Source organism: Chrysemys picta, chromosome 1, assembly GCF_011386835.1.
Source record: "Chrysemys picta bellii isolate R12L10 chromosome 1, ASM1138683v2, whole genome shotgun sequence".
Taxonomy (NCBI): Eukaryota; Metazoa; Chordata; order Testudines; family Emydidae; genus Chrysemys; species Chrysemys picta.
In genome coordinates, this window is record NC_088791.1 from 123,232,361 (window position 1) to 123,245,807 (window position 13,447).

The 13,447-nt window shown below is 43.5% G+C and overlaps 1 protein-coding gene across 4 annotated transcripts in view; it reads left to right on the forward strand.

Moving 5' to 3' along the window:
• The window catches only part of BMAL2 (basic helix-loop-helix ARNT like 2), a 69,553-nt gene that overhangs the window by 37,163 nt on the left and 18,943 nt on the right, over window positions 1-13,447 (forward strand). For 3 of the 4 annotated variants that reach the window (XR_010593026.1, XM_005296668.5, XM_042848458.2), the window contains 4 exons: window positions 302-445; window positions 2,277-2,514; window positions 5,964-6,070; window positions 6,655-6,805. Coding sequence is in view for 3 of the 4 variants with exons in the window: in XM_005296668.5 (XP_005296725.2) it covers window positions 302-445; window positions 2,277-2,514; window positions 5,964-6,070; window positions 6,655-6,805 (640 nt within the window). In the remaining variant the exon portion in view is untranslated. Of the gene's footprint in view, window positions 1-301; window positions 446-2,276; window positions 2,515-5,963; window positions 6,071-6,654; window positions 6,806-8,090; window positions 8,407-13,447 lie in introns of those variants that run through there. The other variant, XM_065569182.1, reaches the window with a different exon arrangement.

The window sequence follows — 13,447 nt, forward strand, 5'->3', positions numbered from 1 at the left end:
TTTTTATGAGCAGCTTTGCAACTTCCCCCCTACCAAATAGAAAGTTTTTAAAATCTTAACTTACTAAATAAGATTGCATAGCATTGAATAGTATATTAAAATATTTTGTTAGCTTCCACTTTTTACAATCATGTTTTGTTCATCTTATTTAATTCATTTAAGTTTTTTTCAGTAGTTAATTGTACGTGCAAAAATTTAAGAGTCATTAAGGCAATTGGGAGACTATATTAATGATTTAAATGCAAATAATTCTCTGTAGTCCAAAGACCTTTTTCTGACTGTCTTATTAAACTTTTACAAGCTGGCTTGCAAGTACGTATGGATTTTCAAGCTGGATCAGCTCGATTGCATTCTGGTGCTCGGCGTTCCTTCTTCTGTCGGATAAAGTGTAGTAGGATCACAGTCAAGGAAGAAAAGAAATGCTTGCCCAACTCAAAGAAGAAAGGTATCTCAAAGTGTGGCTGAGTTGGAGGATTTCTGTTTTTAAATATGGTATATTTAAGTTCTGAGTCCGTTATGGGGTCTAAATAGGTAGCAATGACTTCACAGAATAATTATAGGGAATAAGATCTACATAAGACCCTGTTTTTATGGTCTCGGAAAAGCCTGCCTTAGTTATCCCCCGAGGGGAAAAAAAATTCAGTCACTGCTTATGAGTGTATGTAAGATTCTAATGGGATCTTGAAGCCTGAGGAAAATTACTGAATGGAACTGGAGCAGTTCAAAGCGTAGGAGTAAGAAGAAATATCTGTCAAGGAGATAACTATTAATAGGGTTGCAAAATCTGCTGTTTTGAAGAGGATAACTTAAGTGGTGGGGGGGAAAAAAATCCTCTCCCCCTCCCAAAAATGCATTGTTGTTGTATTTATGTATCAGGTATGATTTTTTCCTTTTATTATAAAAACTACCAAAGTTAATTCTTTAATATGCAGTGTAATTGTAGCCATGTCGGCCCCCAGAAATTAGAGAGACAAGGTGGATGAAGTAATATCTTTTATTGGACCAATTTCTGTTGATGAGAGAGACAAGCTTTTGAGCCACACAGAGCTCTTCTTCGGGTCATGGTTTGAAAGCTTGTGTCTCACCAAAAGAAGTTGGTCCAATTAAAATATATTACCTTATCCACCTGGTCTCTTTAATTCTTTAGTGTAATTTTTGGCTGATTAACATCCCATATTTTTATAGCTTTTTTTGGTTTCCATGAGTGATAGTAAACACTTGTCATATTTTCAGTGTATTTGGACGCTTTATTTAAACAAAGCTTTTTTGCAAGGTTTACTAAAATTGTCAGACGTTCCAAAATTTGTCATTTTTATTTTAAATGTAAAGCTGGTTTTGTTGATATTAACCATGGAACTATTTTAATTTACTCTGACTCTTTCATAACATTTAGTGTAAAATCTTGGCCATATTGAAGTCAGTGGCAAAACTCCTATTGTCTGTAAAGGGGCCAGCATTTCATTCTGAAACTGCGTATATCAGTACCTAAGAAAACAATGACTTAATGAACTAAACATCTAGACATGCCCCGGAACCCATGTTGAAATCCCAATGGAAATGACTCAGCCTTTCATTTTCCAAAGGTAGATAAATTGAGTTCCATGCAGTTTACTTTGGGGCAAAACATCTTTGTATAGGATTCTAAAAACCAGAGTTCCTGTCTGCAGTGCATGGACACTATAACAATCCCCTGGCACTTTTTGGAATGATAAAAGTTTGCCCCAGTGTCTTTGGGCAAAATATCTCCGTCTGTTCCCTCTTGTGTAGTATGTTTGTAGTCTTCCTAGCTGCAGTCCTGCATCCGTCTCATGGTGAGTGCAGTGGTTCCTGAATGTTACATAATTAAATGGTGAGAGCCACTGGAATGAATTGCAGTATATCCTATAAATTCAAGAAACAGAAATTAAGCTTTTACATTTTGCTGAAAATTTCTTAGTCTTAGCAATTACACTTCGATAACAATATCTCAGTCTCCTTGCTTAAGATTAAAATATTCAAGTTACAGAATGTCTCTTTAGCTTAATGTAATTCACAGTACAGTACAAAAGAAACTGCATAAAATATTTGCAGTAAATGAAAGCAATATATATTACTAAACTGTTGGTTTAATTTTCTTCTTATGTTTGAGAACATTTAAGATGCTATTCAATGACATTATTTACAGCTCTGTAGGACTCAGACCTGTATGTAGGCACAAAACATAACAGCTGGAAAAGGAATTTAAAATTAATTTTCATTTGGGAATTTAACTCCTCTTTTTCACTTTTTTTAATTAGAGCACAAAAAGTACCGTACAATCCATTGTACTGGCTATCTGAAGAGCTGGCCTCCTACCGAGGTGGGAGTGGAAGAGGAGAATAATGCAGAAGACAGCAGTAACTTTAACTGTCTTGTTGCAGTTGGGAGATTGCATCCTTATATTGTTCCACAAAAGAGTGGTGAGATAAAGGTCAAACCAACAGAATTTGTTACACGCTTTGCTATGGATGGAAAATTTGTTTATGTAGACCTACGGTAAGCATTTCGTTCTTTATTATAGAAAGAGCTGATAGTGACTCTTTATGTAGGTTACCTAATGTTTTCTGTTACCTAGACCAAAACTTGCTGAGCAGGACTCGGATATGTAAGATATCATATTAAAAAAGTGTTGTATTACCTTACACTAAAGAATTTATTGACCAGATTAAAGCACACATCATAATGTTATCATGCTTATCAAGGGATGCACCACTCACCCAGTGATGAGCTGCCAAAATCTTAACAATCGGTTCCCTACCGGGTCTTCGGCGGCAGGTCCTTCATTCATTCCGGGTCTTCAGCAGCACTTCGGCGGTGGGTCCTTCAGTGCCGCCGAAGACCCGGAGCGAGTGAAGGACCCGCTGCCGAAGTGCCGCCGAAGACTTGGAGCGCCTCCCGGTGAGTACAAGCCCCACGTGTTTTTTTACGTGTTTTTTTTTTTTTTTTTTTTTTTAAGTCATCCATGCAGGGGCCCTGTCAAAACTGTTTGAATCGGGCCCCGCACTTCCTAAAGCCGGCTCTGCACATCAGGGTTGTAAAATTGTATCAGGGCCGGGTAGGGAAGGCTGTGCCTCCCAAAACAGCTGTCCCCCTCCCATTCAGCCCCCCCGCACATCCTGCCCCCGACTGCCCCCCTCAGAACCCGCAATCCATCGACACCACCCGCTCCTTGTCCCCTGACCTCTCCCTCCAAGAACCCCCCCCAACTACCCCCCAGAACCCCACTCTCTACCCAACTCACCCTGCTCCCTGTCCCCTGACTGCCCCGACCCCTCTCCACACCCCTGCCCCCTGACAGCCCCCCCCAGAACCTCACTGTTGAAGAATAGCTGACTGCGTCTCCAAATATTATACGTATGTAGGCAATAAGTCAGATTTAATAGTCTTTATTGGATTCTGATATTTATTGCAAAATTGAACTAAGTGCTTTGATGAAGCAGTTTTTACAAGCACTAGTATGAATTGAAGCTAACAGTTACATTAATTTAATCTCTGTTCTGTGGATATGATGAAAAGCTTGGCAAGACAGTAGCCATGGCAAATGTTACAGAACACCATTGTGGGTAAGGGATTATATAGCTACTGCCAGTGGCTGTAAACAAAAGAAATGATGTTTTAACAGTTAGCCAGTGAGAAACCATAGTATTTCCATTATTATACAAACAGGTCTTAAAGTCATTGCCTTTCTTCCTGATGTGTTAAAAGCAATTACATTGGTTAATAAAATTCAAAGACAAGTTTTGTTTTTCCTATTCACAAAGTGTAACGGACAGATCCTCTTTAGAATGCTGGGCGATATAGTCTTACCATTATCGCGCCAGCTATTTTTCTAAGTAAAATAAGTTACATATTTAACCCTGTCTGAAACAGAGAGACAGATTAACATGAATAGATAATATAGGCTTTAAACACCGAACTATAAACTGGAGAAAATGAGGCAAAAATAGAAAGGAAATGTAGAGGAGAGGATTTTGCTAGAGGAACAACAGCTATTATTTAGAACATACAGACAGGCAACTCACTGCCCCCCGGGATCCCATGCCTCTCTTCCCCCCCCACCCCCCCAGCCTCATCATCTCCTGATTCCTCCCCTCCCCATCTAACCTTGGGCTCCAGCAGGCTGCGAGCTGCAGTCCGATTAAATCAGCCTGCCGGAGCTGATTCAATCAGCCTGCCAGAGCCCAAGTAAGATCGGGGAGGAATCCGGGGGTGACAAAGCTCGGGAGGAGGAATCGGGGGGGTGGTAGTACTTGGGCAAAGGACGCTTGGCTCTTCAGCTGCACAGAGCCGAGGTGTCTTGTTTCCCAGCCGCTGCCGCTGGCCGTATGGTAACCCTAACAACCGGTTCTAAACCGGCTTCTAAATTTAGCAACTGGCTCCAGCTCACCACTGATCTGATGCCTCCTCATGATCGCTCTGGGGATTAGCTCTTGAGGCTGACGCCCCTTCCCATGGTCACATACCATCACTCTGTCTGTCTGTCTGTGTGTCTCTCTCTCTCTCTGGTCCCAGGAACCGCAGCATCATCTTTGTGACTCAGCCCTCTGGCTAGGTTACTCAGCCTTCCCCTCCTTCCAGGGTACAGTCCTTCAAATCTCTGTCACTCCTACAGTGACTTAGGCTGTCTTCCAGTTAACTGCCCTGCGTCTGGTCTATGCCACGGCATCAGTGGCTCATAAGAAAACCTGGGCCCACCCACTACTTCAGGTTCCAGTCCAGGGACCCTCAACCCAGCAGCTTTGGGCTTTCCTTTCCCAGCCCTCACTCCTCCTTCCCTGGACTACTTCCTACAACTTCTGGTTTCCCTCCTTGTCCTGGGTGTACCAGCTGCAAACCCTCTTCCCAGGGAGTGACTGCTGCCCGCCTTCCTGCAGCCTTTCCCAGCAGCCCCCAATTTCCTAGCAGCCCCTGTCTGTTGCCAGCTTCCTGGCTTTATAGACCCTCTCTGTTCCTGCACAGGTGAGCCTCTGCCTCTAAAGTGCCCCTGTTTGCAGCCTAATTAGCTAATTGGACCCACTTGGCCCAATTCAGCTCTTGCTGGGCTAGTATGGGGAGCACAGTCCATCGCAATGCTTTTAAACTAATTCATCAAAAATCTCAAATTAGAATTTGAGAAAACTAAGCATAAGTGTCAGCAGTTAGTATTTAACCAGAAAATCATTAATCTTGCTTCTTAAAATTCATGCAGCACATTTAAATTATGCCAACAAATTATTTAATAAGCATGAGAGTTTGTCCATGTGTTACTAGTTTGTTTAAAACACATACTTTATGGTTGACTCAGTTGTCAGTTTTTCTTATTTTGTATCTCAGTACTTTAAGTAGAAATACTATAAGGTTGCTTTACTGTACTTTATCTAGACAATTCTGCCTTTCATCTGTGAGGATGAAGCCTGTTAATATAGAATGAAAGTAACTATTTAAACACCATTATTTCAAGTAATATTGACTTGTAACACTTGGAGACAAAGCTAAGTGCTTCATTCTCACTAGAAGAATTCAAATCAATAACTTAAAATATCAATTTTTTTTAGATTCATTGAACAGTGGGATTTCTAAATAATTTAAATCAACCTCTTCTCTGTATAGTGAGCTAGCTTGTAGAACTAACAGTGCAGTACATCCTAATTGTTTAAATGTGTACATAATACAAATGTTCTCTGCGAAATATGGGTTTGAACTATTTTGTGTCTAACGGTACTGGCTAACATAACAATGTTAATATCTTGTTTCTATTGTAAATGGATTCAAGGTAATCTACTGTTTAACCATCATTTATTTCTTATACTTGCTTAGATCTGTACCTGTTGTAGTAGAATTTTGTTTTCAAACACAAATAAACATCCCCTTTAAATATGTTTTTTCTGTTTTGTATGATATTGGCATAAGATGCTGAATAAAGTGTTTTAATTATGTGTGAATCCTCTCTTCTTATTGCCTAACAGTGCAACAGCAATTTTAGGGTATCTGCCGCAAGAGCTTCTAGGAACTTCTTGTTATGAGTACTTCCATCAAGATGATCACAATCATCTAGCTGATAAACATAAAGCAGGTATGAAATGCTTGGTACTCCCTATATAAATTACATACAGACACTATGTTAAAAGAAAATCAAGTACTCAAGAGTTAGGAAATGTTAGAAATAAGGCCCTCATTAAGTATTGCCTTGTATCACATATAACATCTGTAGTAGAGCCCTCTCTCCTGGATCCTGTCCAGTGCCTTAAACACAAGAGAATTTTCTTTCTCTTCCCTTAACCCTCTGCCTCAATCTCTGTCCATCCTGTGCACTGAATGAAGCAGCGGTCCTGTATAGCAAATAGTAGTCATGTAATTAAATATTGAATTTAAAGAACCACCAAGCCTCAAACCTTCCCACTGTTGACTTGCAACAGCCCAGGTGATGGGCTCTGCTTCATGTCTGATCAGATGGCTAAGTTTGAAATTTAATTAGAATCCAGTCTTTGTGCTTATCTGGAAAGTACCAAGCACATTGTTGACACTATATTAAATTGAAATTGTTTTATTGGTTGTGTGGCTACCAAAACGGAGTTATCAAAACAGATTTTTAAAGTCGGTTATGTCGTCCTGTGTATACAAATCAGGATGAGCTTATTTTGTTCTTTTCTTATTTAGTGTTGCAGAGTAAAGAAAAAATATTTACAAATTCCTACAAATTCAGAGCAAAAGATGGAACTTTCATTACATTGAAGAGTCAATGGTTTAGTTTCATCAATCCATGGACCAAAGAACTGGAGTACATTGTATCAACCAACACTGTAGTGTTGTAAGTAACTGGTGAAGTGAATCTGCATCTTATTTTTTGTCTTAATTAGGAATATCATTAATATAAAGCTATTTATTTAAAAAAATGATGATTAATGAGAAAAACAGGGCTAGAAAATACAAACTCTGTGCAATTAGTTAAATCCTAGCAATAAGGCCAGAAGAGACCCTCATGATCATCTAGTTTTTTGATTTCCTGCACATCACAGGCCACAGAACCTCAGCCACCTACTGCTGTAATAAACCCAGAACCTCTGGCTGAAATACTGAAGTCCTCAAATCATGATTTAAAGACTTCAAGTTACAGGGAATCCACCCTTTACTCTAGTTTAAATCTGCAAGTGACCCGTGCCCCATGCTGCAGAGGAAGGTGAAAACCCCCCAGGGTCTCTGCCACTCTGATCTTGGGGAAAATTCCTTCCCAACCCCAAGTATAGTGATCAGTTAGCCCTGAGCATGTCAGCAAGACCCACCAGCCAGACACCTGGGAAAGAATTCTCTGTAGTAACTTGGAACCCTCCTCATTTCATGTCCCATCTCCAGCTGCTGGTGATATTTGCTGCTAGCAGTCACAAATGGGCCACATGCCATTGTAGGTAGACTTATCAAGCTCAGCCTTCAAATCAGTTAGACTTTTTGCCCCCACTGCTCCAGAAAGCTGTTCCAGAACTTCACTACTCAGAGAGTTAGAAACCTTTGTCTAACTTCAACCCTAAACATGTTGATGGCCAATTTATATCCATTTATTCTTGTGTCAGCACTGGTGCTTAACTTTTAAATTATTCATCTCCCTCTGTGGTATTTATCCCTCTGATGTATTTAGAGAGAGCAAACATATCTTCCCTCAACTTCTTTTGGTTAGCCAAGCCAAGCTCTTTGAGTCTCCTCTCATAAGGTAGGTTTTCCATTCCGCTGATCATGCTAGTAGCCCTTCTCTGCACCTGTTCCAGTTTGAATTCATCTTAAACATGGGAGACCGGAACTGCACACAATATTCCCAATGAGGTCTCACCAGTGCCTTGTATAGTGGTAATAACACTTCTCAGTCGTTACTGGAAATATCTTGCCTGATGCTAATATGATTCTAGGATGCCTTTTTCACAGCTGCATCACATGGGCAGCTCATAGTCATCCTGTGATCAACCAGTACACCCAAGACTTTCTCCTCCTCTGTCGCTTCCAACTAATAAGTCTCCAGCTGATAGCAAAAATTCTTGTTGTTAGTCCCCAAGTGCATGACCTAGCACTTTGCACTATTAAATATCATCCCATTTCTATTACTCCAGCTTTCAAGAAAGGCTAGAGACTTGCAACTCAAACTCCTTCAAATGGAGAAGTCTCTCAGACCTTCTGAGCCTGAAGCCTGGACTTCCCCTGGATAAGCCTCACCAACCATGGCTTCTGATAAGGGTCCCTCCTCCATACAGACTTCTGATGAACCCACTAAAAAAGGGTCTAAAAAGCGGGTAACTACATCCTCAAATCGGCCACAAAGTACCATTCTGTGATCGGGCAAACTGCATTGGCACCGACCGCACCTTCAGTGCTCGGAGCCGAGATAGTGAGACCATCCAGCACCGCCAGTACCGTGAGAGCTAAGGACTCTAAAAGAGCCAATGCGGACACAGGTGCTAAGGAGAAATCAAAACCCCATGCCTCGGCACTGACTCGGCCAAAGCCACAATCAACACACAGCAGCGCGGCACCGGTGCAGACCGTGGCTCAGTCCTCGAACCCCAATATACACTCTGTGTACACACCGGCACAGCCTACAGTGCCAACATATGTGCCGCGTCTCCAGGCACCGCCGCAAGCACAGCCCCCGGTGCAGATCATGCAGACACCACAACAGCTCATACGGCACAAAGATCTCATCATCTGATCTACGCCAGACTGTCCCATCCTTGGCACTGACATGATCCCAGCACATTCGGCACCAAGTCTCATTGCCACTCCATCATGCTCTGCTCCTCCTTTTTCGAGTGAGGATGAGGACAGTGAGGAGGGACGAATAGATTCTCTCCCGCAATCTCCTGCCCACCATGAGCCACCCAAATCTGGATCCTTTCAGGGGGCATACTACGCTGATCCCAAACATCTACAGTGGTCTGGCCAACTCTGGGGTCCACCTATGCCTCTCAAATCCCAATCGGTATACTGGAACCCATGGGCAATTTACCCCACACAACAGGGATTACCCACCACTTCTAGACTCAGCACATAGCAATCACCTGCACCTTCGGTGCCTGGACTTTCGGAACTGGCTGGAGAAGGAGAGGAAGAGGAGGAAGAACCCCCATACCAGGAAGGGGCACCACCTACCCACCTGTCATCATCCTCCCCAGGCGACACCGTCCTGCCTTCTCCCCTAATATAGGGGATGATTTTGAACAATTCCAGGACCTATTTAAAAGAGTGGCTACCTCTCTGGACATCTCTCTGGAAGAGGTCCAGGTGACACAACACAAACTGGTGGACATCTTGAACACCTCCTCTTCGTCCAAAATAGCTTTGCCAATGAACAGCACGATAATGGAACCTGTCAAGACCATTTGGCAGACCCCTGCAACTGCTCCTCCAACCTGCAAGAGGTCTGACAAAAAATAATATGTGCCAGCAAAGGGCACAGAGTTCCTCTTCTCCCAACCGATACCCAATTCACTGGTGATCAACGCAGTCCATGAACGTGGCAGACAACAGCCCAAGACCACACCTCATGATAAGGTCTAGAAAAGCCTCGACCATTTCGGCCGCAAGACTTACTCTTCGGCTATACTACACCTCCGCATAGCTAATTACAAGGCCTCTCTGGCAAAATATGATTACAATAACTACACAAAGTTTTCTGAATTTATTGATTTTATTCCGGAAGATAAGAGAGAACAATTCACACCACTTGTATCAGAGGGAAAACTCCTCTCCAGAACAGCCCTCCAAGCTGCACTGGACTCTGCAGACACAGCTGCAAGATCAGTGGCAACTGCAGAGGTGATGCAAAGGGCCTCATGGCTCCATCTCTCCAGCTTTCTTAGGGAAGTACAATCCACGATCGAAGACTTACCATTCGAAAGGCTCAAACTCTTCGCCGAAAAGACTGACAAGACTCTTCACTTTCTCTGCACAACATACAACGGAGACTCTCATTCATCTGTTTCCTCTTTCTCTAATGTTTTTTCTCTCACTGTTCCCTTTTCCATTGACTGTATGTTTAAATTCAGTGGTGATTGTGAATTGCAGGTAGTCTTATCCAAAGACAAGTTGAACTGTACCTGAATTCCAGCATTGAAAGATTAGTAACCACCACTGGGAAAATTCCCACCAATCATATCTAAGCCACTGCACTTTCTGGTCTTTCTGCAGGATAGTGCTGCCTGGTTTGGATCTGGTTTCTTGAGAGAACAAGCACATTGCTGGGTTTCAATACAGAACTCTGTTTTCTGCTTTTTTGCACAGACTAATGCTCTTTTTCTCTAGAGGACGATTTCTCAGGCAGAGACAGGTTGGCTGCCACCAGAAAGGGGGTTCCAAAGAGGATGTATCTAGACTGTTCTCAGTGGTACCAGATGACAGAACAAGGAGTAATGGTCTCAAGTTGCAGTGGGGGAGGTTTAGGTTGGGATATTAGGAAACACTATTTCCTAATAGGAGGGTGGTGAAGCACTGGACTGGGTTCCCTAGGGAGGTGGTGGAATCTCCTTCCTTAGAAGTTTTTACCGTCAGGCTTGATAAAGCTCTGGCTGGGATGATTTAGTTGGGAATTGGTCCTGCTTTGAGCAGGGGGTTGTACTAGATGACCTCCTGAGGTCCTTTCCAACCCTGATATTCTATGATTCACATGCTCAAAGATTCATGAGCGACACTGCGATCTCTGGGGATCTATACGCCTAGACCCAAGAAAAGACCGGAGTTGTTATGCTCCTCAACGTTTCCGCCATACTCCATATTCACAACATCGGCAGTATGAGTCACAGGGCTGCAAACAGAGGCCATCGAGGGGACCCAGCCTGCTCCTCCTGTAGCTGTGTCGCAGCCAGCAACATCCAGCCAACAAAATGTGAAGCCTTGGCTGAGGGCCCGAGAACCCCATGTCTGTCTGTCTGCTGGAGACATCTACTCTCTCCCTACCATTTGGAGACTGCCTGCTTCTGTTTTATCCAATCTGGAAAACCATCACATCCAATCAATGGGTGCTAAAAATCGTATGAACTGATTACTCCATCCCCTTTCTTTTCAAACCTCCTACCCACTCTCCTTCTCCATCCGTCTTCAGGGACCCATCTCACGAGCCTCTGCTTTATGACCCACCTCATACATATAGGAGCAGTAGAACCGGTTCCAACAAAACTCAGAGGGAGGGGCTTTTATTCCCACTATTTTCTCATGAAGAAGAAGTTGGGTGGATGGAGACCAATACTTGACCTAGGCCAACTCAACAAGTTCATCAGGACACAACGATTCAAGATGGTCCCACTAGAGAGAGGGGATTGGTTCTTGGCTCTTGACCTCCAGGATGCATATTTTCATATAACTATCCATCCTTCCCATTGGAGGTTTCTCCAATTTACTATTGGCCAGGAACTTTTCCAATACAAGGTTCTTCCTTTCGGTCTATACACTGTCCCTTGGGGTTTTTTGTGTGTTTTTTTTTTTTTTTTTTTTTTTTAAAGTACTAGCAGTGGTGGCGGCCTACCTCCGCAGAAACGGGGTCATGATATTCCCTTACTTGGACGACTGCCTGCTGAAAGCACCAACATGGAAAGTGGCGTTAGAAGCCACCGAACAGATGGAGACCCTTTCCATGAGATTTGTGCATTTATTTGGTGGCCTAAAGTCCACTCTAATGCCAGTGCAAAAGTTGGAGTTCATTGGGGCTCATATCAGCTCTCCCGAGGCCATAGCCTCCCTACCACGACAACATTTCCTTGCTCTAACCAATCTCATAGCCACAACATGAATCAGTCCCCAGGTATCTACCGGGACTTGCCTACAACTTCTCGGTCACATGGCTCCCACAACTTTCGTCATCAGTCACGTGAGATTACACATGCGTTGCCTCCAAGGGTGGCTCCGTATACATTATGTCCTGCACAAACACAGCTTAAACAAATGTTGGACAAAATAAGACTTTCTACTCTGGTGGACAAACCCAGACAACGTCTGCACGGGGGTGCCCTTCCTTCAGAAGATGCCAACATTAACCATCACCACAGACGCTTCGCTCCTCAGATGGGGGACACACCTGCATCTGCATTCTGTCCAGGGTCGCTGGTCCCCTGCAGAATCCCTTCTCCATATAAATCTGTTAGAACTACGAGCCGTCTGCAACACCTGCTCTCACTTCTTACCAATCATCAAAGGCAAGGCCATTCAGATCCTTATGGACAACATAGCTTGTTCTATTTTACATAAACAGACAAGGGGGAGCACAATCACACTCCCTATGAATGGAATCCATGAGACTCTGGCAATGGTGCATCAGGTACCGTATCCACATCTCAGCCTCAGACCTACCTGAATGCCAGAACACCACCGCAGACATTGTAAGCAGGCACTTTTCTCAGGACCACAAGTGGGAGCTAGACAACCGCATACTCCAAAGCATATTTCAACAGTGGGGGGGTCCCACAGATAGATCTCTGTGCAACCACATAAAATACCAGATACCCCCTTTTTGCTCCAGGTCAGGTCTTGGCATACATTCCTAAGGCGACGCCTTGCTCATCAAGTGGAACGCTCCCATCCTATATGCCTTCCCTCCCATCCCCCTCCTGAACTGTGTGATCCACAAGATCCGGTAGGAGAGAGCAAAAGTAATTCTAATAGCCCCTGCATGGTCCCAACAAACCTTGTATCCTTACCTTCTCAGGATGGTGGTGGGTCCATTAATCACACTCCCGCTTCTGCCTCATCTGCTGTCCCAGAGCTCGGGTTGCACCCTGCATCTGGATCCGCAACAACTCCATCTCAGAGCGTGGCTCCTCCATGACTCAAAGGATCTGAGATGACCTGCTCGAAAGATGTACAAAACATATTATTGAATAGTCGCAGAGCAACTACCTGCCACACACACATACTCAAGTGGCGGAGATTTTATGCTTGGTGCCAGCAAAACAAGATATCCTTTTCAGCCTCCTTATCCTCAATATTCAATTACCTCTTAGAACTTAAAAGGTAAGGTCTCTCCATTAGTTTCAATACGAGTTCACCTCTCCACTATTACAGCTTTTCACCACAAGGTGGATCAACGCTCTGTCTTTGCTCACCCTCTCACCAAACGTTTCCACAAAGGCCTCACCAATGTCTATCCAGAGCTACGCGATCCCACTACACCATGGGGCCTCAACCTAGTCCTTCGGGTCCTCACCAGTTTCCCAGTTGAACCTATGGCTACATGCTCACTCCCACACCTTTCCATGAAGGTGGCGTTTCTAGTGGCCATTACATCTGCCAGACGTGTAGGAGAGTTGAGTGCTCTCATGGCAGACCCCCATATACTGTCTTTTTTAAAGATAAAGTATCCTGAGACTGCACCCCAAGTTTTTATCTAAAGTCATCTCAACCTTCCACCTTAATCAACCCATTTACTTACTGACATTCTACCCTAAACCTCACTAGGATAAAAAACACCACACTTCATACTCTC